Source organism: Nyctereutes procyonoides, unplaced genomic scaffold (assembly GCF_905146905.1).
Source record: "Nyctereutes procyonoides isolate TBG_1078 unplaced genomic scaffold, NYPRO_anot_genome, whole genome shotgun sequence".
NCBI classification, from domain to species: Eukaryota; Metazoa; Chordata; class Mammalia; order Carnivora; family Canidae; genus Nyctereutes; species Nyctereutes procyonoides.
In genome coordinates, this window is record NW_026575139.1 from 1,576,535 (window position 1) to 1,604,313 (window position 27,779).

The 27,779-nt window shown below is 57.2% G+C and overlaps 2 protein-coding genes across 2 annotated transcripts; both read right to left on the reverse strand.

Moving 5' to 3' along the window:
• Window positions 1-4,294: 4,294 nt before the first annotated feature.
• On the reverse strand, window positions 4,295-7,811 carry LBHD2 (LBH domain containing 2). Its single transcript, XM_055304563.1, has 3 exons — window positions 7,221-7,811; window positions 5,520-5,673; window positions 4,295-4,532 (listed from the first exon to the last, which is right to left on the reverse strand). Exons 1-3 carry the CDS (start codon window positions 7,419-7,421, stop codon window positions 4,432-4,434), a joined length of 456 nt encoding a protein of 151 aa, XP_055160538.1. The 5' UTR covers window positions 7,422-7,811; the 3' UTR covers window positions 4,295-4,431.
• A 6,081-nt stretch (window positions 7,812-13,892) lies between these two features.
• Window positions 13,893-14,915, reverse strand: LOC129496314 (creatine kinase B-type-like). Its single transcript, XM_055304404.1, has 3 exons — window positions 14,742-14,915; window positions 14,367-14,556; window positions 13,893-14,288 (listed from the first exon to the last, which is right to left on the reverse strand). The coding sequence occupies exons 1-3, from the start codon at window positions 14,913-14,915 to the stop codon at window positions 14,110-14,112; spliced, it is 543 nt and encodes a 180-aa protein (XP_055160379.1). The 3' UTR covers window positions 13,893-14,109.
• Between the last annotated feature and the right edge of the window lie 12,864 nt (window positions 14,916-27,779).

Consider the following 27,779-nt stretch of genomic DNA (forward strand, 5'->3'; position numbering starts at 1 on the left):
GGCGCGTGGGAAGGGAGGGGCAGCACTTAACAGCGCCGGGCAGTGGGGGGGCGACGCGGCAGAGACTGTTGTAACCGCCACCTCTGTGGTCACGCCAAGGCCAGAGCCCAGATGCCAGAGGGGCTGGCCTGCCGGGGTGCACTGAGCATGGGAGGGGGACACACGGCCCACAGCACCCAAGCCCAGAAGAACCACCCCTCTCCGGGGCAGAGACGCTGGCACCAGGCCTGGGTGCCAAGCTCATCCTGAGATGTGCCGCCTGCCACCGACAGCCAGATGCACAGAAACGTGGGCCAAGGGGTGCAGCAGGGATGCGGGGCCCGAGGAGGATGTCACAGTGGCGGCAAAGGGAATGTCACAAGCCACAGGTCACTCCAGAGGGCTTCAGGAGCTGGAGGAGGAGGCTACAGGAGAGGAGGATTAGCCTCCTGTAGGAGGAGGGATGGCGTCCTGGGCAGGGGTCAGCAAAGGTGTCGGGACTCATGCCTCATGAATCAACAGCACAGGCCCTGCTCCTCCAAGTGGATCAGGTTGGAGATGTTTTGTGGAGAGGGTCACCAAGACTTCCCAGAAGAGGCAGGCCACCCGTCTTCATGAGGGGGGATTCCGTTGCCAGCATCCTCGGAAAAAACTTAGGGAAAATCCAAGGAGGGCTGATCCAGGCCTGTCCCACCCGGGCTGGAGCCACCGGGGCATGGGGCCGAGCGGGGCAGGTGGAGACAGGCTTGTGCGTTAGTGTTCGACGGCTGCCAGGACACGGTACCACTGGCTGCAAAGTTCGGGAAGCTGGAAATCCGAGATCCCAGTGTCAGGAGAGCCGGTGTCTCCCGAGGCCGCTCTTCTGGGCGTGTAGACGCTGTCTTCTTCCCGTGTCCTCACACGGTCATCCTGTGCATGTGTGTGTGTGTCTCCTGTTCTTTTTTTTTTTAAGATTTTATTTATTTATTCATGAGAGACACAGAGAGACAGAGAGGCAGAGACACAGGCAGAGGGAGAAGCAGGCTCCACGCAGGGAGCCCGATGGGGGACTCGATCCTGGGACTCTGGGATCATGTCCTGAGCCAAAGGCAGATGCTCAATCGCAGAGCCACCCAAGAGTCCCTGTCTCCTATTCTTATAAGGACACCAGTCATATAGGATTAGGACTCATCCCAATGGCCTCCTTATACCTTAATCACCCTATAAGGAAACTGTCTCCAAATATAGTCACCTTCTGAGGTACTACTGGGGGTTTTGACTTCAATGTAAGAAGTTTTTGAGGACAAAACTCAGCCCAGAACAGACTGGAAGTCACCGGAGATGCTGCAGACAGGTCAGATTGGACCCAGAGAGGCCAACACCTCCCCCAGGAAGTCCTCTGACTTACCACTTGAGTGATTAGTCCCCTGATCCCTGGGTACCCCTCCGTGAAATACGGTCGTTAAGAGTCCCAGCTCAAGCCCACGGGCTGGATGGGCCTTGCCCCCAGCTCGGGCTGGTCTGCTCGCTGGCCTGCTGTCCCACGTGTCTCCAGCAGTCAGAACTGAGGGAGGGGAGGGGATACCCCCGGATGACTGCCCGGGGCTCCTCAGTGGGAGTAAGCATCCTCCCTCACTGCACTGGAACACCGACCCAGAGGCACGGAAACCTGCTCCTGGCCAGCAGCTGGCGAGCCAGATGCCAGGCCTCCAGCTCCGGTTTCTGCCTCTGAGGATTGGATCTTTCCACAGGGTCAGGCCCTGCCGGACACCAGGGTTCCTCAGTCTGACCTTCCTGGTCTCCAGGTCACAGGGCACATAAAGGTGCCCTGATTATGGGTCGCCTCCTCTCCAGAGATGGGCCCCTGAAACGCTGGTGGTGCCCAGGGCCTGGGGGTTGCTCCCGGGCCTCTCCTCCACGCCCACCCTGGCCTGTGCCCACTTTTCGGCACGAGACTGTGCTGTTTCCTTCATTCTGTCTGCACGTTGCTATTCCCCGACTGTCTCAGTAAAACCCCGTTGGAAAAGTCCACAGGGCTGGTGGGGTCGGGGTCAGGAGAAGGCAGAGCACGGGGCAGCTGGGAGGGGCACAGTCCAGGTGCCCCCGCCCCCGGGGCCGCACAACCTCGGAGAGGCCCGTGCGTGACTCGGAGCCTCAGTTTACTCCTCCATAGAGTGGAGCTATTGTTGGCGTCAAACGGGGCCCGCAGCAGAGGACCTGGCTCCCGGGTGGGGAAGAGCCGGGGAGGGACTCTCACATGCTTGCCTGTCCCAGGGGTTCCTGGGGAGCCAGGCTGTCACACCCCGAATGCAGATGCCAGAGCTGGAAATTTCACCCACACGCGGCCGGGACCAAGGCACAGACAGTCGGAGAGAGGAAGCCTGGCTCCATCCTCTGCCCCTAACTGGCTTTGGGTCGGGCGGGGGGATGGCGCCTCTCTCCGAGGGAACACTGCAGTTTAGGGGGCCCATCTCCGACCTGCGGTAGGCAGTGACCCCAACCCCTGCAGAGATGGGAGCTGCAGGATGATTCCCAGGGCCCTTCCCCAGGTCAACCACACCTGCTGGGGCGGGGCCTCAGGGGACGCGGCGGGGCACCCAGTTCTAGCACCGTCACCCTGTCTCCTGCCGTTATCACGGTTCCCCCAGACATCAGCCTTTGCAAGTGAGGGTGAGTGGGCTGGGGGCCCGTCTTCAAGGGACTGGGTCCTGCAGGCTGGGGGCCCGCGTTCGGGGGGGGGCAAGCAGATCTCTGCCCTGCCCCACTGAGCTGCCTCCGCGGGTGTGGTTCCCCTGCCCCCAGGCTCACTGGGCACAGCCAGGTCCTGGGACCTCCAGTTATGGGTCATCTCCGTGCAAGACTTGCCCTTGTAGGTGGTGGGCTCCATGTGGGGACCACTCCGGCCCGGGTCTCGGAGGACCCTGGATTCTGTCCCAGCTCAGCTATTCGTCAGCTCTGGGACCTTGGGAAAGTGGTGTATAAATGGGTGTCACACTGGGAGGGGCTCTGATGACACTCAGTAAATGACACCCTACCCCCCACCACAGTCCGCACCAGGAATACAGAAATCACTCCTGTTTGCCCACATCCCCTGTACCACGTCCCTTGCACCACGTCCCGTGTGTCAGCGGGTCCTGGCAGGGCTTCCTGTGAAATGTCTGCCCCCTTCCCATGCCCGGGGGGAACCACAGAAGTCTCTAAGCTAGAAACCAGGGGAGGCACCTGGGACTGTGGACGTGGCCCATGGGGCCACAGGGTTAAAATTAAACAGGCTGCCAGGCAGCCTGTTTAATTAAACAAGTTGCAGCACCCCTGCCTCCCACTTCTCCTGCGTTTGGGGGGTGGGTTATTTTTAGAAGGAAGGCGTGCTGGAGAAAGCGCCTTATTCATCCTTGAGGTTAGCAAGGCCTCCGGGAAAGAACAGAGGGGCCTGTGTCTCCTGCCTGTCCTTCCAAGCTCACCAGGGCTCTGTCCCACCCTGCCTGGACCCGAGGACTTTGTTGAGCTAACATTTGTGCAGGGCAGCCTCCTGCCAGGTCCCGAGCTTGCCCTGGCCTGGGTCAGGCTAGCCAAGGGCAGAAACCAGAGAGGGAGGATGGGAGGGAGGGCGGTGCACCTGGGCCCAGGCAGTGATCAGGTTTCTGCCCCCCTCCGACCACCCCCCCCCAGCCCCGTTCTAGCCCCAAACAGCCAGTAGGGCTCCCCTTGTGCAGTGAGACAGAACCAAGAGACAATGTCGCTGGGCCCCGTGGAGGGACAGGATCCTCATGTGGACAGGAAGAGGTGCCTCCCCACCCAGCCCCAGGGAGCCTGTCCCAGCTGGGACCAGGACTAGCCTTGAGCACCTCTTCACACTTCAGTGTGCTCATCTGTGAAGTGGGGACTCCCCATCCCATGGACCATTCCTGGGCCCTATGCACCCAGGGAGGTGGGGCGTGACAGAGCCAGAGCTGGAGGCCCCAAGGAGAGGTAGGAGGCCACCCGGAGGAAGCTGCTCCTGCCTTGGGTGGTCCTGGTTGAGGCAAGCAGAGCAGAAGGCCCCAGACAGAGCTGCTGGCCCCCGAGCAGCCCCACCAGCCACCCCTGCCCCTGCCCCCAGTGTACAACACCTGAGTGGGCGCTCACTTGGCACTCTGGCCTGCTCAGCCTGGGCTCCAAGTCAAGGGCCTTGTCTGGAAAGCCATGGCAAAACCGAAATTACCCCCAGCCCCTTGAGTCCCTAGCAACCCACCAAGCACCAGGAAGAGCCTTTATTTCTGCTTCAAATCACAGGACAAGGGAGGTGTGATTCAGACCCCGGGCTGCGGGTGGGAGAGGGCAGGCCTGTGGTCCCGGCCAGGCCCCGTGAGCAGGAGGCAGTGGCCCGGCTCTCCTTTGCTCCCTGGGGCTGGGGCCCTCTCAGCTGTCAGTGAGCAGGGGCAGGGTTGGCAGGACCCACCCCCCCCAGCAGAATCCGGCCACGGCTCTGTCCTCTCACTGGGGGGTCTGGTGGGCCTGCGCCTTGCTGCTGGCATGCTGACTGCCAGCATCTTCCGGAGCCTTCCCTGGTACCCCCGGCCCACTCGGTGAGGAGGCTGCAGAGACACAAAGACCTCCATGTCAGTGGGGCTGCATTTCTGACAGGCTTGCAAGGAAATGGGGTGGGGGGTGCTTCAGCCAGGCAGGTAGGGTCCAGGGGTGGGAGTACCCCCTCCCCTGGCATGTCTATTAGAGCAAGGAGGTGGCAGGTTGACGAGAAGACCAGGGCAGACCCGGAGACCCTCCCCAGAGCCTGAGTTCCAGTGCTGCCCAAGGGCCGGTCCCCGGATGGAAGGGAGGTGTTGAGGAGGCTTTGGGAAAAGGTAAGGGCTATGGCCCGGACAGGCCGCTTCTGGGCCCAAGCTGCCGGGAGGCTGACATCCAAGGAGGGGCAGAGGGCAGGCAGGGTGCTAGGGGCCCCAGTGGAGGCCAAGTTCATTGCCTCTTCAGGAGACACACTTCCCAGGGGACGAAGCTTTCCAGGGCACAGCTCACTCCTCATGTGCCCCCCACGGAGGTCCCCGTTGCCCGGCCTGCTGCCTGTCCCATGACTCACATCTGGCCTCCGGGAGACCCCTCTCTTGCCCACACATCCTCCTGCTCCCAGAAGCTTCCTTAGGCAGCACAGGAGCCTGCCACCAGGCTGGCCCATCTCCCCACCTCATGGGCACCTCGGCTGGGCCTGCTCGCCAGCCCCCCTCAACTTTCCTCGGCCCTTTGAACGCACACTTGCTCCCAAGGCAATGAATGGGGAGGGAAAGAAGAGGATGAGGAACTGAGCGGGAGCGGGTAATCCTGTGTCCAGCACCCTTAGTGGGCACCTCGCAGGCCCCTCAGTGGATGGGGTCCTCACGTGCCGAGGGGAGGGGGCATGGGACAGAGGAGGGTGGAGGCCGAGAGGCTCCCAGTGCCCAAGCAGAGGCTCAGAGGGTGAGTAAATGGGGGTGAGGTGTGCCCGGGCTGCAGGGGTGGAGGGCCCTGCTTGCAGGAGTGTGCGGGAGGAGCCCTTGCTTCTGCACCCCCATAGGCAGCCCCTCACTCACCAGCAGCCTGGCTCTGGGCTGGCCCCCTCAGGGTGCCCTCAGGGGGCCAACGCAGCTCCCCACTCTCCACAGCGCCCACCTCGCTGGACTCCACCACAATGGAGGGCAGCCGCTGGCCCAGCCGAGGGCCCTTCTCCCGGGCATCTACCGCAGCCTGCAGGGGGTGGGCAGGGGTCAGGGCGGCGCCAAGCCCTGGGCTCCCTGCTCCCCCCACACCCGTCCTGCACTCTGTTCACTGAGAGGATTGGGGCTCTCCCTGCCCAAGCTTCTGGGCAGGAGAGAACATGTGGAGGGGGTAGAGGGGTGCAGGTGCCCCCTCCCCATCCCACCACTGGGGCTGGAGCACTCAGCACCTGGAGCACCAAAGGACCCATCTGGGCTCAGCCCTTAGGCCCATTTCACAGACAGGAGCCTGAGGCCCAAGAGGGGACACCGTGAGTGAGCCCCGCACTCCTGTGCACCACCACCACTGTCCCCCAGATCCTGCGCAGCCCCTTCCTGGGGTCGCCTCTTCTGGGCCCTTGGTCTCCTCCCCAGCTCCAAAGAGCTGGCAAGCTGTTACCATGGCAACCCCAGGCTCTCCGGGCTTGCTCTGGGCTCATTGTTCGGTGCCCATAGGAGTGTGCGGGGGTTGCCTCCCCAAGTCCGCTGGGTGCCCTCAGCGTCTCCGCCTCCCATTCAAGGCCTTCCGAGGTAGAGGCCCACACTGCCACTGTCGCCACACAGCCTGCTGGCCCTAATGCCACGGCAGCACCGATGTCTGCCCTGCCCCAGGTCCTTACTTTGCCCCCCGCCTCCCAACTCCTTGATGTAGGAGAGTTGCCTGCTGCCTGGCTCCCTGAGGAGGCACTCAGCTGTGGGATTGTGCTACACGGCCCTGAACGCCACCACAGAAACATCTGGACATGTGTTTAAATGCACATTCCTGGGTGGGGGCCCAGGAATCGGCATTTTGACCAAGTACAGCAGTTGACCTCATGGGGCTGTGACTCCTGTGGAATCAGAGGAACAGCAGAGCGGGGACCTCGCCATGCTCCCAACCCCTGGACCATCCTGGCTCCTCCTGCGCACACTGCCAGCCCAGGGGCTCCTTTCTCCTGGAACTCCACCCCCCAGCCACTCTCCTTCCTGTCCTCCTCCTCGAAGGCCTGCTGACCCCCAGCCAGAGGTGCTCCTCTGCCCAGAGTGTGCCACGGGGTTGGGTTGGGGGAGATCCAGGCCAGCAGGGCTTGCCATCCATCTGTCCTGCCAGGGAGGCTGACCCCTCTCTGTGACTCTGGGCTGCTTCCCCCCTCCAGCCCCACTGCCCTCCAGCATGGCCAACAATGACAATGTCCCAGCTCTAGAACTCACAGCATCAAGACTGCACCCCTCGCGTAGGGGCCTTATTTTTGGCAGTATCAACACCGCCCCCCAAAAACGAGGGGCCTAGGCCAGGGGGCTATGGCACTGCCTCAGCCAGCAGAGAGCCAACTGCTTTGGGGCGTGAACCCTGGAGTCCTGGAGGTCCAGAAGGGGTGCCGAGAAAGCCAGGGAGGCTCGGCCTTCAATTGCTTTATGCCCCAGACTTCTAGAGAGGAGCGACCACCTCTCTCACACAGATGGGTAAACTGAGGCATGCCTCAACTCATGGGCCAGGGCTTGAGGCTGTCTTTCCCCTGTCCCCCATGGCTGGCAGACCCCAGGGCCCCAACTACATACCTTTCCTGCTGGGCCTCCAGCCTCCTCAGCTGGGCTTAGCTCTGGCATGGCAGGCTGGGGGGCAGTCATGTTGTTGCCGCTGTTGGGGTGCACGAAGACGGGGAGAAACAAGGTGTCTGCCGTGGGACAGATGTTAGAGTCCACTCTCCTTCTGGAAGCTTCAGACTGCTCCAGCCTGTACCGACTCGACCCTGGGCCCATTGCCCACTGCTTCAGCTGGACTTCTCTCACCACGGCTCCCTGCCCAAACCCACCATCGGGGCGGGGGGCACTAGATGGGCACCGCACAACATGCCCAGGGTTGCAGAGGGGCAGAGGCGGATCGGAGAAGCCCACTCAGACTTAAGACCTGTGAAGGCTTCCTGCTGATCTGAGGCCCAGGGCTGAGCAGGAGGCAGCCAGGCCAGGGGGGAGGAGAGGATCTTCTGAGACAGGGAACGGCTAGGGGAGGGCACAGAGATCAGGGGACCGGGATCAGGGAACAGGTTTCTGAGCCAGGAGGCTGGGGGCAGCGTGAGTCAGGTTCAAGTCAGCCAGAGGCAAAGATGGCCAGGTCGTCTCCCAGAGCAGACACCCCTCACACACTCGAGGCGGGGCCCTCTCTACCCACAGCCAAGCAGAAACCAGCATCCCGCCTGCACTTGGCCGTGTCCGCCCAGGCCAGCGCAAGGGCGAGGGAGCCCAGCCCGAGACAGCCGGGCAAGAGCTCTGGGAAGAGAGGCCCTGGCGGGTCTCGGAGGCCCCGGCCTTGAACTCTCCACCTGCACTTGGCCAGAGGCAGGAGTGGGGGTGGGGTCTGGAGGCCGATGTCTAACTTTGGCGCTGGCTGGGAGGCCGCAGGGAGCACTGGGAAGGAGCCGGGCAGAGGGACAGCACCAACCTGGAGGACAGGATGCCTGGGAGGCCTTGCGGGTTGTGGGGGCGGGGGTCCTGTGGGCACCCAGCAAAGGGGGAGGGTTGCTATTCTGGGATCCCACCTTTCTTTCACCCAAACCCAGCTCAGTTTGGTTCAGGTCCTGCTGAGACCCAGGGAGGGCCGGGAGGGGGCCAGATGCCTCCACCCAATCCCAGAGCCGGAGAAAGCCAGCCCTACCCTCCCTCTCAGATTGGATGCTCCCTTGTCAGACCTTCCATAGGAGCCCCCCACTCCCCCACCTCCGCCCCAATCTCCTCCCAGGACACAGAACCTCAGCCAGAGCTGGAGCCGCCAGGACAGAGACCAGGAGACGGGACCCAGAGACCCACACAGATTCCAGAAAGAGCCCAGAGGGAAGGCAGAAAAACCAGCCACAGAGACAAACCAGAGGTGACAGGACTGGAGAGAGAAGAGGGAAACAGACCCAGAGGGATCAGATGGAGGGGGGGGCGGAGGGATAGAGAAAGAGAAGAGAGAGACAGAGCCAGGCAGGCAGCCGCAGGTCTCTAAGGTCTGCCTCCCGCTGCCCCGCGCCGAGTCCATTCGCCCATCAGGGGCTCCCACCACCCACACCTTCACAGGCGCCCAGGTGTGCAAGCAGGTGCGTGGCGCGCAGCCCCCCCCCCCAGCTCTAGCCCAAAGCGCGGCGCCCACACCCTCCTCTTTCCCCGGGGAGCTGGGGTCAAGCCCCCCAAACCTCCATCTTCCTGCGCTCCAGCCATGCGGCGCCGCCTCTGCCAGGGCGCACGGGGTGGGGGCCGCAGCTGGGACCAGGGTGGGGAGGGGGCGCGCCTCGCTCACACTCACCCTCCCGTGCTGGCCACTTGCCGGGTCGCGGGGCTGCTGGGAGCTGCCAGCCTGGGTTCCCCCCGCCCCCGCTCCGCTCCCTCCTCCCCTCGCCGGCTCTTCCCTGCCACCAGTAGCCTCCCTGTGACCAAACCTCATGATCCCGGTCCCTAGAGACTCCAGGCCTCAGGTTGGAGGTTCAGGAATTGGGGGGAAGTGTCAGAATTCGGTGTGGCCAGATACGTGGAAAGAGGACACCCTCCAATTTGAAGGAGTGAAGAGAAGGAAAAGACCCAAGTGGGATGGCCAATGTGGTGAGGGCGTGTGTGTGTGTGTGTGTGTGTGTGTGTGTGTGTGTGTGTGTGACTGCACCACTTCCTCCCATCTTCATCCCCAATCCCATTCCCAAAAAGGAACAAAAGAGTCCTGGGGCAGTTTCTTTCAGTCTAGTGTCCAAACCTGGCGCCTGAGGCCGGGATGCGTAGCCTCTGATCCACGTAATTCCCCACCCTTCCACCATCCAGCATCTAACACCCACCAGCAGTTATCGAACAACCAGCTTCCAGCCAACATCCACGGTCCACCATTCAGCATCCACTCATCCAACCATCACCTACCATGCACCCCCTATTCATGTATCTTCTACCAACCGGTCACTATCCAACCACCACCCCACAGTCATTTACCATCCAACCCCAGCCATTACCCACGATCCAACCTCCATCCATCAGTCATGCATCCATCCATTCACCACCCACACCATTTACCAGGCAACTGTACACTATGAAAATACCCATCAGTCCAATGTTAATTCACCATTCATCCATCTACCACCTATCCACTCCCTGTTCACTATCTAACCGTTTTCCATCAATATTTAACAACCATCCATCATTCATTTATCCATCCATCATATGTCTGGTTGTCATTAACCAATCTATCATTTATCTACTGCCCATTTATGTGGATTTATCCACTAGCCTCCATCTCTCCAATCAGCCACAATTCTTCCATCTACAATTCAGTATCAATCACTCACCATCACTCCTCCATTCATACTTCTATGAACTACAACCTGCCACCCATCCACTCACTAACCATCCACCATCCACCCTACTCTTATCCCTACCCATCACATATCTTCATCGTCTATCTCACAATATCCTCTATCCACCTATCCATCATCCAGCCATAATTTGCTACTCATCCAAAACCCATTCAGGTATCATCTACCACCCATCCGTATTTATCCATTCTAGAAAATTTATTGAGCGCCTCCTATGAGCCAACTATTGTTCTAGGTGCTGGATGCTGGAGATAGAGTAGAGAGATAGCAACAAGGATTCATCCACGATAAATATCCACCATTACAATACATCCATGATCCATCCGTTTATCATCTCTGCATCAACTCCCACCCATTACTCACTACCTGTTTAATATCCATATTCATTCATTATCCATTCACCATCCACTTGCCATGTGTCGATCTTCCTCCATCTACACATTAAACCATGCATTTACCATACACCACTTACCATATACCATCCATCCACTATCTCTCCACCATCTTCCGCTTCACCATTCACCTTTCATGCATCCATTTCCCAAGATATAGCCATCTGTCATTTAATTGTCATCCATCCATCCCCTAATCATCATCTAGCTCTCCAGGATCCACCCACTCATTATTTATTCACCACTCACCTCCCATCTACACTTCCACAGTACACAAACCACTATCCACTGACCCAGCAACTATTCATTTATTTGTCATCTCTCCTTCCATTCACACACCATTCAGCCCCCTCTACACCATCATGATCTATCCATCAATCATATATCCATTCGTGTTTATCTGCCATTGATCCATCCATTCTCTATGGATAGATCCGTCACAGTCATCCACTTTATTTATCCACCATCCTTCTATGCTTCCATGATTCATCCACCCACCAAACATCCATTGTCTACCACCTGCAGTTCATCCTCTATCTATTGATTCTCTCAGGATCCAATACTCTATCAGTTTAGCATCCACATCCATCCATTCTTCACCCAACAACCTATAGTCTAATCTGCTCATTCCTTAACCAATTACTACTATGTAAAGGCATCCACCATTCATCATCTTCCATCCATCCATCTAGTGCCTACCATGCTTCTGATACTTATCCAACCATTATTTATACACTCATCCATGTCACACACACACACATTCTACCATTGCATCCATCTTTCATCCATGATTCACCTCTCCATCCAGTCATTCGTCCCCTACCACACATCCATCTAGTATTCCATCCATCCATCATTCTGCTATGCATTCATCCATTATCCTTATATCCTTATGTAATCCATACACATAGTTAACCTTTCTTACTTCTCTCTACCACCCATTTCCATCATTCACTCACCCACTCATCTTCTCACCATTCTTTCACCCACTCACTCATAAATTAAACATTTGTTATAAATACTAATATTAGGGCACCTGGGTGGCTCAGTAATTGAGCATCTGCCTTTACCTTGGGTCGCGATACCAGAGTTCTGGGATCGAGTCCCGCACTGGGTTCCCTGCATGGAGCCTGCTTCTCCCTCTGCCTGCGTCTCTGCCTCTCTCTCTGTCCCTCATGAATAAATAAATAAAAGTTTAAATAAATATTAATATTGAACATGTATTACTCGGTGTTAGTGCTAGCTTCTAGGATCATCAAGACGAATAAGATCCCATCCAATTTCATAGTCTGATGAATTCACAATCTGATGATCCAAAAAGAAACAAGTTACACAATGAAGTGTCACTGAAAAAAATGTTTGTTGTGTCTAAATCTTGGTGCCTCTGTCTGTTGGCCATGTGCATAAGCTCTGTGCAGAGCTTTGTGCATAAATTTCCCAGGAGAAGGCCCAGGAGGGGACATCACAGCAGGATTGACAGGGGCCTGATCTGGCCTTAGAGGCTGCAGTTTGGGAGACCTGATGATGTGGGTGTAAAGAGGGGTGAGACTGGAAAAAGGTTAGCAGAGGTCATGCAAGGTTAGGGATACTGGCTAAGGGAGGGGTCCCTGATGAGGAGTCCCTGATGATAACAGGAAGGAGGTCTGGGATGGTTTTAGGGAAGTAAGTACTCCAGTCAGTTAAATTCTGCGAAAGGACACCCTCATTCATACTCTTCTCCACTGAAGACTCCCTGAACCAGAAGGACAAAAGTTTGCCTTAGAGTCACACAGCAATGCCACAGTGGCGCCTGTGGCTGCAACTGCACCACCCTTCCACCCAGACACCCTTGTGTCAGGAAAATGTGCACTGGCATGCTCCCGGGATGCCACCCCAAGTCCCAAAAGGCCACTTTCCACTTGGGTAGGGATCGCTCTTCCTACTTGTTAATGAGGGTGCAAGCTGTCATCCAAGGTGTTAGCTGACAAGGGCCTCACAGCTCCTGGGGATTGCTGCTAACAGGGTTCTCAGGAAGTGCTGAAGGCCCCTGAGGCAAAAGCTCTGGTGGTGGTGGAACAGCAGGCTGGGGACGGGGAGTGTCTCTATTTTTATTTTTTTAATTTTTTTAAAGATTTTATTTATTCAGGGAGAGAGAGAGAGAGAGAGAGGGAGACAGAGGGAGAAGCAGGCTCCATGCAAGGAGCCCGACGTGGGACTCCATCCCGGGTCTCCAGGATCACGCCCTGGGCTGCAGGTGGTACCAAACCGCTGCGCCACCGGGGCTGCCCTCTATTTTTATTTCTTTAAACAAAATTCAACTTAGTAAATTTATTTATTTTTAAGGATTTTATTTATTCATGGTGGGGGGGTGGGACGCAGAGACACAGGCAGAGGGAGGAACAGGCTCCCTGCAGGGAGCGATCTGGGGACTCCAGAATCATGCCCTGAGCTGAGCCACCCAGGGATCCCCAAGGGAGTGTCTTTAAAGACAGGCCTGGAGGCCCACATGTGAGCCTGCAGAGTCAGCCTTGGGGCCTGTCTTCACCTTCAGCCTCTGCTTTCCTCCTCCTCCCCAGCCTCCACCCCAGGCCCTACCCCACAGGAGACACACAGAGCTGGAGGCAGGAGCTACGTGGCCTGGCCCAGCCTTTGCTGGGTACCCTTGGGAGGCCTTGCCCCCTTCTGGACCTGGACCCGACCCATGTAGTAGGAGGATAGAGCGGACTCGGTGCGGTCAGGACCAACCGTCTCTGACGCTCCCGCGGTGATGGCCGCGGCGACCCAAGAATTATCCCCTTAACCACCTCCTTAGCGCACACACTCTCCAAAGCTTCCCCGGGGTGAGGACAGCCTGCCTGGGTTGGGGGTACTCAGTGGGGATGGAACCCCGGGTCTGGTCCAGGAAGGTTTGCTCTGCGCGCCCTCTTGCGGCCTTTCTCGGGCAAAACACCGCAGGCCCCCGGACGCCGGGGCAGGGCAGCGACACAGCAGCATTTGGGTGTTAGTTTGAAACATGTGTATGTTCTCATTCATTTGGGGAATATGAATAATAGTGAAAGGGAATATAAGGGAAGGGAGAAGAAATGTGTGAGAAATATCAGAAAGGGAGACAGAACATAAAGACTTCTAACTCTGGGAAATGAACTAGGGGTGGTGGAGGGGGAGGAGGGCGGGGGGTGGAGGTAAATGGGTGACTGAGGGGTACACTTGACGGGATGAGCACTGGGTGTTATTCTGTATGTTGGTAAATTGAACACCAATAAACATTAATTTATAAAATTAAAAAAAAATAAATAAATAGAATCTTAAAAAAAAAAAAAAGAAACATGTAATAATCTGAGGTGCGACAAGAGCACCATCGGCCTGCGCTCTGTCCTCACATGCTGATCCTCTGTGAGAGGCAGACCCAGGACTGAGCCCCTGTGCGCTGGGTCCTAGGGAGCCTAACTAGATCGCCCCGGGTGAGAAGAGGACCGGCGAAGGGCTGAAATGCTCCAGATGCTTTGTTTTGTTTTGTTTTGTTTTTCTTCGGAGACTGGTAGCAGGCCGAACCCCTAGTTTATTTCAGCATCAGCAACATCTTAGCCATCACAAAAATAAACTCTACCAAGGGCGACAGAAGTCTCTACAGCGAGGCTAAGGGCTCAGCCGCCAAGTGGCGAACGTCAGAGGGGTGCATGGCGGGCACTGCCCGGGCAATAAGTTAGGAAGCAGCGGGGCTGGTGGTGGTGGCAGGTGCGGGCTGGGGCCTCACTTCTGGGCAGGCACGAGGTCATCGATGGCCTGGCCCTGCTCCAGCCGCTGCTCCATCTCGATGAGCAGCTTCACGCCATCCACCACCATCTGTACCAGCTCCACCTCTGAGAAGCCCAGGCGGTCTGCGTTGGAGACATCAAAGACGCCACCCACCGCGGCTGTGTCCACACCACCTGGGGAGACAACCAGGTCAGCAAGGCGGGTGGGGGCCTGCTCCGGAGAGAAGACTGCCTACGGCCCGTGCCACTCACCTGTGCCTCGTTTCTGAAGCCGCAGCCGCTTGAGCACCTCCGGGAACTTCTCATGCTTGCCCAGGTGGGGCAGCTTGATGTGCACACCTGCCCGCAGGCCTGTGCCCAGGTTGGATGGGCAGGTGAGGATGTAGCCCAGGTGAGGGTTCCACATGAATTCGTAATTCTTTGACTTGAAAAGTGTTTCAATCTGGAGGTTGACAAGAGAGGAGAGACCTGGTTGAGAGGCCCCCTGGGGGGACCAGCTGGGACCCTTGGAGCGAGGGAAATTGGTGGGGACACCCACATCCCTGCGGAGCTCTGGAGCTTGCCCTGCCCCCTCCCTGGCACCAAAGCCCACATATGCCAGCCCAGCTTGGGGCAGTCAGGCCTGACCTGGGTGAGGCCGTTGCAGAACCGAGTGAACACCTCCTTCATGTTGCCCCCTTTCTGCATGGAGATGACCCGCAGGTGGTCTTCCTCGTTGATCCACACCAGGAAGGTCTTATTGTCATTGTGCCAGATGCTCGAGATGGTTAAGATGAAAAGTCTGCTAGAGAAAACCTCCATCCCCTTCTACTGACTGTCTCATCTCGATAAGATTTCCACCTGTCTTGCATCAATACTAAATCTCCGGCCCCTCAAAATTGGTTGACTGCATAAAGTTTCAGGATGTTTCTCTCTAAAGCAAATAGTCCGATTTCAGTTTTTAAAATGCTGTAATGAGAGAATCACACCAACAGAGGCTGTCCCCGGGAGCCAGGCACAGTGCAAAGCACCCTTCCCAGAGTCTGTAGGACCCACGAGCCACCAGCATTACCATCAGCCACCACCACAGCATCCCTGTGGCCTGCAGTGTGCCCTGGGACAAGGCGGTGTGTGGGGGATTACGGGGGGGGGGTTACTTGTGCTGTGCAGAACTGGGGGGGTAGGGGTGGGGAGTGTGTGAGGGAGTCAAGGTGAATGGGGACCAGAGGCAGGGTGTCACTAGGGATGTCAGGCCCACCGCTTCTGGGCTGCAGGGGTCAGGGTTTGGTGTTCACAGAGGTGTTTGAGCCCCCTCCCAGCCCCTCAGACTAAGGCCACTAGGGTCCAGGGACCCCGTGATGGCAGGCGAGGTGGTGGCTACACACAACCCGAGGACCTAGGGACACCCATCCATCCCTACGCCCATTCCCCATGTCCTGCTCCCCATGGATGAGGGAAAGGCAGGCTACGGACCACCCGCCTGGGGGCCTCGCTCCCCTTGGCTGGCACTGCCCGATGCCCACTCGGGTGGCTTGGAGTCTGTCTCCTGGTGTCAGTTTCTCCAGCTGGAATCTGTGGGGGAGACGCAGACTCCCCGTGTCCCCCCCCTCCCGGGAGCCGAGGGGATGGGTGACGTTCCCTCTCTGCGCAGCGCTGCCACCTGCAGCCTCTACACAGGCTCAAGAGAGTGGTAGTGGTCGGAGGGAGAACGGGAGAACGGAGGTGGAGCCGTCTGGGCTCCCGGCAGAGGGAGGGGCTTGCTCCCCAGTTCACAGGCCAGGGGCGCCCACTGGTCCCCTGCTCAAGGAGCTCCACTGGGGAGGCGAGGGGAGCACGGGGGCTCGGGTTCAGCCCGCCGGGTTCTGGGGGACTCTGCGCGCCCATCTGAGGTCCGTAGCTGGGTGATCTGAGAGGAGGTGATGGCGCTTGATTTCCGGCCTGAAGGACAGGTGACTTTGGTGGACAGGTGGGGATGGAAGAGAGAGGCAGCCCAAGTGTGGGGACCATGGCTGGGGCAGGCGACAGGGGCGGGGGTGCTGCTCTGGGACCTGAGGCTGGTCCCACTGCAGAACTGACCTGGGCAGCCGGGGAGGAAGAGAGCTGTCCCAGGGCACGCTGCCCACAGAGGTCACTGCGCAGACGTCACCCCGCCTGCTTCGTGCTAGCAGAGCCCGGGGCCCACCCCACCTGGTGCCTGCCCACCCCTGGGGACACTGTGGTCACCACCTCTTCCTGCTTCTTCACCCCAGCCCATTCCCTGCAGCTGAGGGTGGGCAGGACACCTGGCGGTGGGGTGAGGGTGGGGTGTCAGAGTTTTAACATCTAGAGCCGTCAGAGGTCTACCCACTGCCGGGAGCAAAGGGCAGGACCCAGCTGGCCGTCCTCGGAGATCCCAGGTCTCACCACACATGGCCACGCATCCCCACCCCACTAAGCCACAGCGCCTGTTCACAGAGGTGGTGACAGATCCTTCTCCGGGAAGTGCTGGTGAATGAGCGGTGCCTGCCGTGACCCCCTTTGTGTAACACATGTGAGGTTTAAAATAGATGCCCCTTAACCGCACACAGCAATGTTCTGGAGCGCAGGACCGTCATTGCTGCGTACGAGGCACTGTCTGGGGGCTTCACGGAGCTCTCTAATCTGGAGACCCTGGAAGGATGGTCCTTTATTATCCCACCCTGTGGAGGACACAGAGGCACAGAAGGGCTCAGGAACCTGCTCAGGGCCACAGAGCTGAGCGAGAGGCAACACTGGGGTTCAGAGGGGGCACACCTGCTGCTCACTGGGCCGGGTGGCCACTTGGGTACGAGCTGAGCAGGTGGGGAGCGCCCCTCTGGGGCACCTCCACTTCACAGGGGCCACTCCCCGGGGTCTGCGGCCAGGCCAGTGGGTCCTCCAGCCCTCACCGCAGCCCTGGGCACGGGCACCGGCTCGGGCACCGGCTCAGAGAAGGAAGCGGCTGGCGCCAGGGCTCACAGTGCCCAACTGAGTGGGGGACTCGGGGTTCCTGCCCTCCTGCCTTCCAGGCCCGCAGGCCACCCCAGAGTCCTCCTTCTCCCTGCGCGCCGGGGTGCGGGGGAGAGAACAGCCTGGAGGCTGAGCAGGCTGAGAGGTGGGGGCGCCTGGCAGCCCGGATCCCGCCCCTGGACTGCGTGGGGATAGGCGGGGGGTGGGGGGGATAGGACCTGGGCACTTCCCGAACCCGGCCCGCGCCCAGTCCGTCCCGCCCCCTGCACCCCAACCCCCACAGGTCCTCGAGTGGCTGGGCCACCGTTTTCTTCCTGGACATTCACCAAACGTGTCCTGCGACAGCAGCCACACGGGGCGCGCCTCTGATTGGGAGCAGAGGCCCCCAAACCCTGTGCCCGGAGGGTGCGCTCTGCGGGCGCCAGGATGGTGTGGGAGCGGGGCACAGGCCGCAAGGACCAGGTCGTGGCTTTGCAGGGAGGGGTCTGGCATCTGGCTTCCTGACCCGCTCAGGGTCTCCAAATCCGATTTAGGGAGGTGACCCTCTGAGATCAGCGGGCGGGATCTGGGCTACCAGGGATCCTACTGATGGTAAAGGGGTGAAGTGCGGTGTCCGCCCCCTCCGCGCATCACCCCTTAATCCGCTCGAGGTGGAGGGCATTTCACCCACTCGGCAGGTAAGGGGTAATTTGATAATGAGTTCGGTCTTCCCCTGGACTCAATCAGGCGAAGCTGTGGCCGTGTCCAAAGTAGGTGTCATCCTAAAGATGACCACACCCTGGACTCCCTCCCTCTGTTTCGGGGTGGGGGTCAGTTAGTGGGCAAGATGGCCCAGAACAGAGGCCCTGGTCGCAAACTGGGAGTCAGTCTAGAGTCTGCAGAATTATAGGGAGGCCCCTGCTCCACTGGTTCTGGGTCAGCGAGTCTGACGTGCTTTTCGAACAAGTTCCCAGGGACTGATGCTGCTAGTGGGGTAGGGGCACCACACTTTGAGAACCACAAGGCGGAAGGGGGGGCCAGAGGGACAGGAGTGTCCTCAGTCTGACCCTTCTAGGCCTCTTCATGGTCCACACTCCAGGCAGGACATGTCAGCCTGGCAGCCTGGGGATGTCTCTGCTCAGGCCTCCACTGGCCACACAGACTTAGACAAAGTCCTGACTCCTCCACTGACTTGCTGAGTGACCCTGGCTGGGTCTCTTGGTGGCTTGGAGCCTCTGTGTCCTTACACACTCAGTAGGGAGAACAAGACTGAGCGTAGACAAGCAAGAGGCTACGTGGAAAGTGCTCGACGGATAGAAGTGTCCGGGGTTATTCTTTTTTCCCAGGAGGGAACCCCAGCCTGGTTTAGAAGGAGGAAAGGCAGCGCAGCGTGGTGGGCCAGGGAGCCTGCGACCAGAAGCAGGCTCTGCCTTTTACCAGCAGCTGCGTCACTTCCCCGAGCCTCAGTTGGCTCTCCTGAAACAGGGGGCCACCCCGGCCCTGCCTCACCGAGGTCTCAGCGGGTCGGTCTGCAAAACGCCATGCACAGGGCACTTAGAGTGTTTCCAGCATTTGCTGTGAAGCCTTGGTCTCCTCCCTCAAGGTGCCCCCCCTGCCCCCGCCATGGACTCTGGACGCCTCCTCCCTGACTGCTTGGCCCAGCCTGCACACCTGCTCCTTCCAGGCAGTGAGGAGTTCCCTCAGTATTGCTGTAGGCTCTGGAGCAGAAACCCTAGACCAGAGGCTCCAGAGGGCCCCATTTATGCCTGAGGCAGTGGGGAGCCATGGAAGGCTCCGGAGCAGGAGAGATGTGGTCAGAGCCAGCCTTTGGGAAGATGTCTCTGGCCATGGTTGAGGGCCTGTGGGACTGCCAGTAGGAAGCCAGCAGGGCAGGGAGGAGGCGGCGCGGGCTGTGTGGGTCGCCCCCTTGTCTCACCTCCCACCAGCGTCACTGTCCGCGGCTACTATCTCTAAGTACCACTTGCAGAACGTGCCCAGTGCGCCTGCAGGCTACGCCCCTGACCTCACTGATGTCTCGCGGCCTCTGCAATGCAGAGTCTCCGTGTCGCTTTCAGCCCTAGAGGACCTGGGGGGGTCGGTCTGCTGCCTCTAGGCTGGTCCTCTCACCCAGCCTGCAGAACATCCCGCATGGGCAGCTGCTGGGCACTGCCGGTTCAGAGCTTTGGGAGGCCGGGAACATTCCTGGAGGCAATGGGGCGTCTCTGGCAAGGACATGCATGGGGGGTCAGAAGGCCCGGGCTTGCAAACTTGCAGTTAGGCCTGTGTCAGGAGGCCAAGGAGACAAGAAGCAGCCCCCTCGCGAGAGGACCATCTGGCCTCCCCTCCCTCCTGCCCGCCACCCTCCCTGGGCTCCCAGCCTCCTTCCATCGTGCACGCACGTCTCTGCGGGCACTTTCTTTGTGTCCCGTCCTGGCAGGGTGCTGGCTCATACCGCTGACCTTCAGAGTCCTCCACGTTGTCAGCTGGGAGGTTGAGAAGGAGGAAGACAAACACCCTTCAGGAAGAGCCGTGGCCCAGCGACTTGGGTGGCAGGAAACCTCAGGAACCACCACCAGGGTCACAGCGACCACAGGACCCAGGCAGCAGCAGGCAGGGAAAGTGGACTGGCTGCAGAAAGTCGCGTCGGCCGAGGCCCACCCATGCATGTTGGGGCCTGCCCCCCGCCCTGCCACCCCGCGCTGGCCACCTTCTATTCCCATCCTGTGCCTGGGGTTTTCTCTGCCTGGAGGGGGTCCCATAGCTGCTTCCTTCCTGCTCATGTCTCGGCCGCAGCCTCCCTCCACCCCGCCCGTCACATTGCTGGGTCTGCTTTCCTCGAAGCCCTTCCCACTCTTCAAAATTCTCTCTACTCCTCTGTGCCCTGGTCTGTGGTCTGTCCCCGGACTAGAGTGGGTGCTCAAGTGTCCATCTCGGGCTCACTGCTGTACACTCGGTACCCTGAGCACTGCTGGTACGTAGCAGGTATTCAGCAGCTTTGGGTTGGTTGAATGAATGGATCTCCATAATTTTTTTAACTGATCACGCGGACATTATTTATGGATTTTTCTAGGGTGGGAAGTTCAAGTTTTCATTATTTAATTGCAGGAAAGTGATAATGACTATTACTGTACCTGTGACTGCCTCTGTCAGAGTCCCAGCAGGGGCACATGAAAGCAGGGAAATAAAGGAGCATAAAAAGTGGCCTATTTGTCAAGGTGTGGGCAGGGGCTGGGGCCACTCGGGAAGTGTGGGCAAGCTCCCAGGGCTGGCAGTGGTAGGGAGCTAATAGTACCTCTGGGTTCTCTAGAGGCAGCAGGAAGGAGGGCTGGCTGGAACTTGGGGACAGGAGGGGGGCCCCAGGCAGGCTGTGACTGTGGCAACAGGGAAGGGGGAAGGGGAACAGATTGCCCTCTGACTCTGCCCTGAGTCCCCATTCTACAGGTGCAGCCCCTTTGGGGCACAAAAGCAGGCAGAGAAGGGCAGAGCACCTCCAGAGAGGCAGAGTCACACCACCCATACCCATGCCCTTCAGCATCCACCCTGATCCTATGGGGGAAATGTGTCCTCCATTGATCATCCTGGGTGATGTGCCATCCTGAGTCTAAGATGCTTTCCTAGAAGGGGTGAGGGTGAAGATGGGCAAGCATGAGGCCGGCTTGCAGCAGCACCTGCTTCCAGGCACGCTCTCCAACCATCCACCCACGTCCTGCCCTCTCTGAGCGCTTCTCAGCAGCACTGTTTTTTAGTATTGGTGGGGTGCCCCAAACTTTTGTTCCTTCAGGACCCAAGTCCTTTATGGGCCTGTCATGAATGACCCCCCTTCCCTATCCCAGTAAGAGCCCTGCATCAGCTCAGTGAAACCTCTGCGCTCCGGACCCTGGTACAGTGCATAGAACCAATTCACATCCCCACATGAACCCGGCTTGGGTTCACTATCCCAGGCTGACAGTAACTGCTCCCCTGCCTGCTGGTTCTGTGGTGTGAGGAACCAGACACAGCCGGTGGGGGGAGGGGGCAGCCCAGCCTTAATTCACTGGAAGCATGACTTTCCTGATGAGGGCATTCCTCTCTTGGACACCAGCCCAAGGTCACAGGAAGGAAAGCAAAAATTCCTCCAGTGTGTTATTTGGTGTTAGAGTGAGAGGGACACTCCCACCTCCACTGCGCGGTTCCTGGACCCATGCATTTGGGCTGTGGAGGGATGGCACTACATATTGCCTTGTGGGGCGAAGCACACACCACAGTCTGGACAGCAGTTTAACCTTGAAGGGTGTTGGCTGTCATCCAGCACCATGGCTAGTCTTCTGCAGACCATTCTATCGTTCTCCAAAGCCAGCTCCTTTGGGGTGTTGGGGGCACATGGTAAGTCCAGGGAATTTCATGGGCATGGGCGGTCTGTCTGCCCTACTTCCTTCACCATAAAATGAAGCCTTCAGTCTAAGGTGATGTTGCTTCAGTTGTCATGGTGATAGATAAATAAAATATTCTCCAAGTCTACAAATGGTGGCTCCAGAAGAAGTTATGTGGCTGGAAAGGCAAGTCCTGACCTGAAATATTCAAGGGCAAACCACTGCCCTTTTCTTGATGGAAGGGGTCCAAAGTCATCAACCTGGCTTCTAGGCAACTGCCCAGTCCCCCTGTGGAGTGGCACCATATTAGGAGCTCATTCACTGTGGGGCCCTAATGTTGACAAGGTGGGCACTCAGCTGTGATGGAAGCCAAGTCAGCCTTGGTGAGGGGAGTCCATGTGGCTGAGCCCCTGCATAGCCTCCATCCTTGCCTCCATGGTCAGTTGTACATGAGCCAGTGGAGAAAGCCCTGGGATGGGGGAGGAAAGAGGCGGATATCCTCAGGTTACCTTGTCCACTTGACCCACGAGACCTCCTCCACAGTCGATGCTCTTTGGTGAGCATTCTGTGCCCATCCTGAGAGATCCATCCACTTGCATTTCCCCTATATCTCCTAGAAAAAGTATATATTTTCCAAGTCTGATTGGCAGGCCAACCCATTAGCCACTGCCTGTGGGTCAACATAGTAGTTTTGCCTTCTGGGAGAATTTGTCTTCACCACTGCCTTTCAGGGCTTCTCCTGAGTGGGTCTGTAAAGCAGCAGCCATCCTCCTCTGGCTAGACCCAGTTATCTCTGCTGGGTATAGAATTCTAGGCTGGCAGTTATTTTTTCTTTCAGCACTTTTAAAGATGTTCCAAGGTGTTCTCATTTACATAATTTCCTATAAGAAACTTGATGTATCTGGAGCACCAGGGTGGTGCAGTTGGTTGGGCATCTGAGTCTTGGTTTCTGCTTGGGTTGTGATCTCAGGGTCCAGAGATCAAGCCCGGATTCAGGCTCTGCCCTAAGCATGGAGTCTGCTTGAGTTTCTCTCTCCCTCTCCTCTCTCAATGTCTCTCTCATAAATAAATAAATCTAAAAAAAAAGGATATATGATGTCATCTTTATTTTGTTCTGCTCTAATGTTCCTTGCCCCCCCCTTTTGAAAATAACTGGTTTTGAGGAATTCAATTATGATGTGGCCTTAGTTTTTTCTTCCTGTTCCTTGTGCTTGGAGTTCACTGAAATTCTTGATTTGTGGGTTTATAGTTTTCAAGTTGTTATTTTAAGCTGTTATTTTTTTGAAATATTTTTTTTCTGTCCCTTCCCCTACTTGTTCTTCCCCTTCAGGACTCCAATTATCCATATATTGGGCCACTTGATACTGTCTCACAGTTTCACTCATGCTGTTTGTTTTTCTGGGTTCTTTTTTTGTTTTATTTTATTATTTTTTTAAAGATTTATTTATTTAGTCATGACGGACAGAGAGAGAGAGAGAGAGAGAGAGAGAGAGAGAGAGAGGCAGAGACACAGGAGGAGGGAGAAGCAGGCTCCATGCTGGGAGCCTGATGTGGGACTCGATCCTGGGACTCCAGGATCGTGCCCTGGGCCAAAGGCAGGCACTAAACTGCTGAGCCACCCAGGGATCCCCTCTGTTTTATTTTAAATAAGTTCTATTGCTATACCTTCAAACTCCAAAATCTTTTCCTATGTAATGTCTAATCTGCCATTAATCCCATAATGTAGGTTTTCAAGAAATTGTAGCTTTCATCCCTAGAAGTTCCATTAAGGTTTTAAAAAATATCTTAAAAATTCTACTAACTTTTTAAATATATGGGATATGGTTATATTTTAATGTCCTCCTCTGCTAATCCTAACAGCTGTGTAAGTTCTGGGTTCGTTTCTTTAACTGATTATTCTCACTATAGGATGTATTTTCCTGATTGTTTGAATGCCTGGTCATCTTTGATTAGATGCCAGATAGTGTGATTTTATCTATTTGGGTGCTGGATATTTTTGTGTTTCCACAGAATTTCTTGAGCTTTGTTCTGGGATGTGGTTAAAACCACATCAAAGCACTTTGACATTTTGGGGTTTTGTTTTTATGATGTTAGGCAGATCTGGGGCAGCGCTCAATCTAGAACTAATTTCCATTTCCAAGGTACAATCTTCTCAAGAATTTTACCCAATGCTGGTGAATTATGAGGTTTTCTAGTCTGGCTGGTGGAAAACATTCTCAACCTGTGTGAGTACTAGGCACTGTTTTCTCTAATCTTGAATGGTTCTTTATTTAGCCTTAGGAAATTCTCCCCACACACAAGTGCTCGTTGCTACGCTGCTGGATACTTACTCAAAGGGGGGCCCTCTGCAATCTTCAGGGTTCTTTCTCTGTGAAAGGTTCAGGTTTAGATGGGGTGACAGGCAGAGAAACACAAGAGCTGTCCACCAAAGGAACAATGACCTGTCTGGTGCAATATGTTTATGTAATAAACTTATCAGAACAGTAAACTGAAATTTTGAGGGGCATCAAGAGTCAGCAAATGTAGAATTCCCAAGTGAGGTGTAAGATGACCACATGAGGTCAGCGGAAATGCATGGAAACCTGTCCTACACCCTGGTATAAAAGGTGGGAGTATTGGAGAAATGTGGTCCCACTGGGGCATGGAGCATGGCACACACCTTCCTTTACCTGAAACCTAGACAGGGTGGCTTCCCAGAAATTCCTCAGAGAACTTTAGATGTGGCTCTCCAGGGGTGCCTGGGTGGTTGTCAGTTAAGCATCCAACTCTTGATTTTGGCTCACGTCATGATCTCAGGGTCCTGAGATTGAGCCTCACGTTGGGTTCTGCACTGGGCATGGAGCTTGCTTGGGATTCTCTTCCCCTCTCTCTGCCTCTCTGTGCTCCCCTCCACCCCTACTCACCCAGCATGCTTGGACTCTTTCTCTCTCTCTCTCTCAAAAAAAGAAAAAGAAAAAGAGGTGGCATCCATTTGAGGGCATGGACTGGGGCTGGACTCCCAGCCGGGAAAGGAGGGCACATGAACTGCTTTGGAGTAAAGCGGGGAGTGTGCTGCCATGTTGGGACCTGCCTGTTCCTGAGCATCTGTCAGAGCAAGAGATGCAAGAGTGTTTCCTCTGGACAGATGAAATAGGGATGGGTCATCTCAGGTCCTGTCTAGTGGTTCCCATAGAGGGGCGGAGGGTCCCCTGCAGCCAAAAGGTAAACACACACCCAGAAAAGTGACATATTGCTCAGGAGAGGGAGCAGCAGGAGCCTGTGAATATCCCTGGGGTGCAAGAGGTTCAGCTTACACTCTGCCAGACCAGAGGGGAGACTGTAGCCTCCTTCCTACCTGGTAGTAGCCCCAGGTGGGGTGGAAGCAGGGCCAGACTAGCCGAGGCTCAGTAAGGAGCAATGAAGGAGCCAAGTACAGCCAGTCCCCGGTGCTTATTTCATGCCCCCCAAGCTGGGTGCTAGGGGGAGGTGTTAAATCAAGTTCCAAGGTGTCACTCTGCAGGCCTGGGCATTCTGATTTCTGAACCAAGACACTTCAGCTTGAATTACTGTAAGCTGTGCATTCTAGAGCGTTGGGCATAATGCTCTGCTGCACAGACCAGAAGCCCACTGGAGCCCAAGTAGTTTATTGTAAGGATACCGCTATGGATTGAACGTTTGTGTCTCCAAAACTCATATGCTGACATCCTAACTCCCAATGTGATATATTAGGAGGTGGGGCCTTAGGGAGGCGATTAGGTCCTGAGGGTTGAGCAGTATTACCTGTAGAAGGGAAAAGAACGACCTCTTTCCACCACATGAAAATGCAGCAAGACAGCCCTCTATAAACAGGATTAGGGCACTCACTCAGAGCATGACTGTGCTGGCACCCTGATCTTGGACTTCTAGCCTCCAGAACAGAGAAATAAATTTGTTTATAAGTCACTCTGTCTATAGAGTTTTGTTATAGCAGCCTGAGTGATTAAGACATATACAGAGGAGGGGATCCCTAGGTGGCTCAGCGGTTTAACGCCTGCCTTCGGCCCAGGGCATGATCCTGGAGTCCCAGGATCGAGTCCCACATTGGGCTCCCTGCATGGAGCCTCCTTCTCCCTCTGCCTGTGTCTCTGCCTCTCTGTCTGTCAATGAATGAATAAATAAATAAAATCTTAAAAAAAAAGACATATACAGAGGAACATCATGGGTGCCTGAAGAGACTGGGATTTCCTGGTCTGGGGGACCCAAGACCACTCAATTTATCTGCTATTCAGAGTCCCTAATTTCTGAAATAGTAATGCACACCAGCTACCAACGTGTAAACATTTACTAGGAGCCAGGCACTGTTTAAATTGCTCAGTGGGTGCTCCCTCGTCTAGTCCTTTCAGAAACTCACTGAAATACAGAGTAGGGCTTACAGTTATTCTCTCTTTACCCCTAAGGCTGAGACACAGAAAGATTAAAAGAGTAGTGGGCAAGACCCGTCAGTACCTATGGTGCCAAGTACTGAGGGGAGACTATAGGGTAAACTGGGACCTGACTCAGCACAGGGAGTTAGGCAAGGCTGCCCCAAAGGGCAACGCTCTAACAACTCTGGGTTGAACAGACAAAATGAAGGTGGTCAGGGAGGGGCAGCCAAGGTGGTCTTGGCAAGTGCTAAGGAAGAGGCAGGAGGGAGCAGAAACAGTTGAGGGGCAGCAAGAACATCACTGAGACTTGAGTCAGAGACTAGAGTAAGACCAGGGCTGCAGGGTGGAGTGGGGCCTGCGGGGCCTGCTGGGTCTGGAGACCAGAGAAGTACTGTCCAAGTGGGGGCACTGCGGGAAGTGGGCATTGCTATACTTCCAACTGGGACGAAGAACGAGGACCATCCCAGGCAAATTCCGGCATCTCCTCACCCTACTCAAAAGCCAAGATAAGGGATCCCTGGGTGGCGCAGCGGTTTGGCGCCTGCCTTTGGCCCAGGGCGCGATCCTGGAGACCCGGGATCGAATCCCACGTTGGGCTCCCGGTGCATGGAGCCTGCTTCTCCCTCTGCCTATGTCTCTGCCTCTCTCTCTCTCTCTGTGACTATCATAAATAAATAAAAATTAAAAAAAAAAAGCCAAGATAAAAGAACTTGGCCTTTATCCTAAAACCAGTGAGAAATCTCAGGTTTTTGAGCCAGGTGGGCTGCTCAGTGCCACCTCTTCTCTTCTAAAGTTGAGGCATCCTACATAGAAAGTGCACAGAGTACAGCTTGATTAAAATACAGATGTACAGATCCGTGTTGCAGACGGGTCTGGTCAACATACACAATGTTCCTAGGGGAGTAGTTTGAAGAAAGCTGCTTACACGCACTCCTGCAAAGCTACCACCTGATAAAATGATACAACACTTGCAGCAGCCAGGGAGCCCGTCTTCCACCGTCTACCTGCTCTGCCCCCGCCCCTCCTCGGGGTCAGGCTTCCCACGGCCCTGCACCCTCCCTCCCAGCTCCCAGCCACCCCCGTGGGCTCAGTGACACCCACGAGGTGCGGGCGGGCCCTGCTCTCCAAGGGCCTGTTTGGGTGAGGGTGCTCTCCATCCCCCGCCCCCCCCCCCCATAAACCAACAATCTCCCTGAAGCAGTGATCTCCAGGCAGACCCGGCCTGGACACAGCCTACCAAAGGCCCACCCACAGCGGAACCTGAAGAAGCCGCGGGGGGGGGGGCACCTCGAATTCACGAGGGGCCGGGCGGCCCGTGGGTCGCCGCTCTGCAGCGGGCTGCGCCCAGTCGGGCTCCGGCCCCTGCGATTCCGGCAGGCCTCCGCTTCCCAAGGCTGCTACGAGCTCGGACGCGCCCTGCGTTTAGGCCAGCGGGTCACGCCGCCGAAGCCCCCCACCGCGAGCCGCCGCGGGTCCCTCGGGCTCCCCCCGGGCTTGCGCGAGCGCCCACGCGGGGCCCGCACCCCCGGGGCTTGTCCGCGCAGCGCGGGCGCACGCCGCCCGGGTGCCCTTTGCGCAGGCGCGGGCGCGCAATCTCGGCGGCGCACTGGCCGCGCGCTCGCCCCGCCCCCTTCTCCTGGCCTTCCCAGCATCCCGGACGCCCTACGGCAAGCGGCGAGGTCCCGTCCCGCCGGGAGCCGGGAGCCGGGAGCGCAGGGGGCGGGGCGCCGCGCTGAGGTCAGCGCGACGGCGGCCGGCCCCGCCGTGGTTGGCTGCGCCCGCGCTGGCCGCGCCCTGGTTGGCTGCGGGCCGCGGGGCTGGGCCGCCGGGTCGGGGCCGGGGTCGGGGCTCGGGCGCCGGCCGGGCTTGCGCTGCGCTCGGCTCCGCGCCGCTCCAGGTCCGCGGCGGGCGGTGAAGGCGGGGAGGGCGCGGCCGCGGGCGGGGCTGAAGGGCGCGCGGCGGGCGGCGGCGGCGGCGCGAGGCGAGGCGAGGCGAGGGCGGGCTGCGCC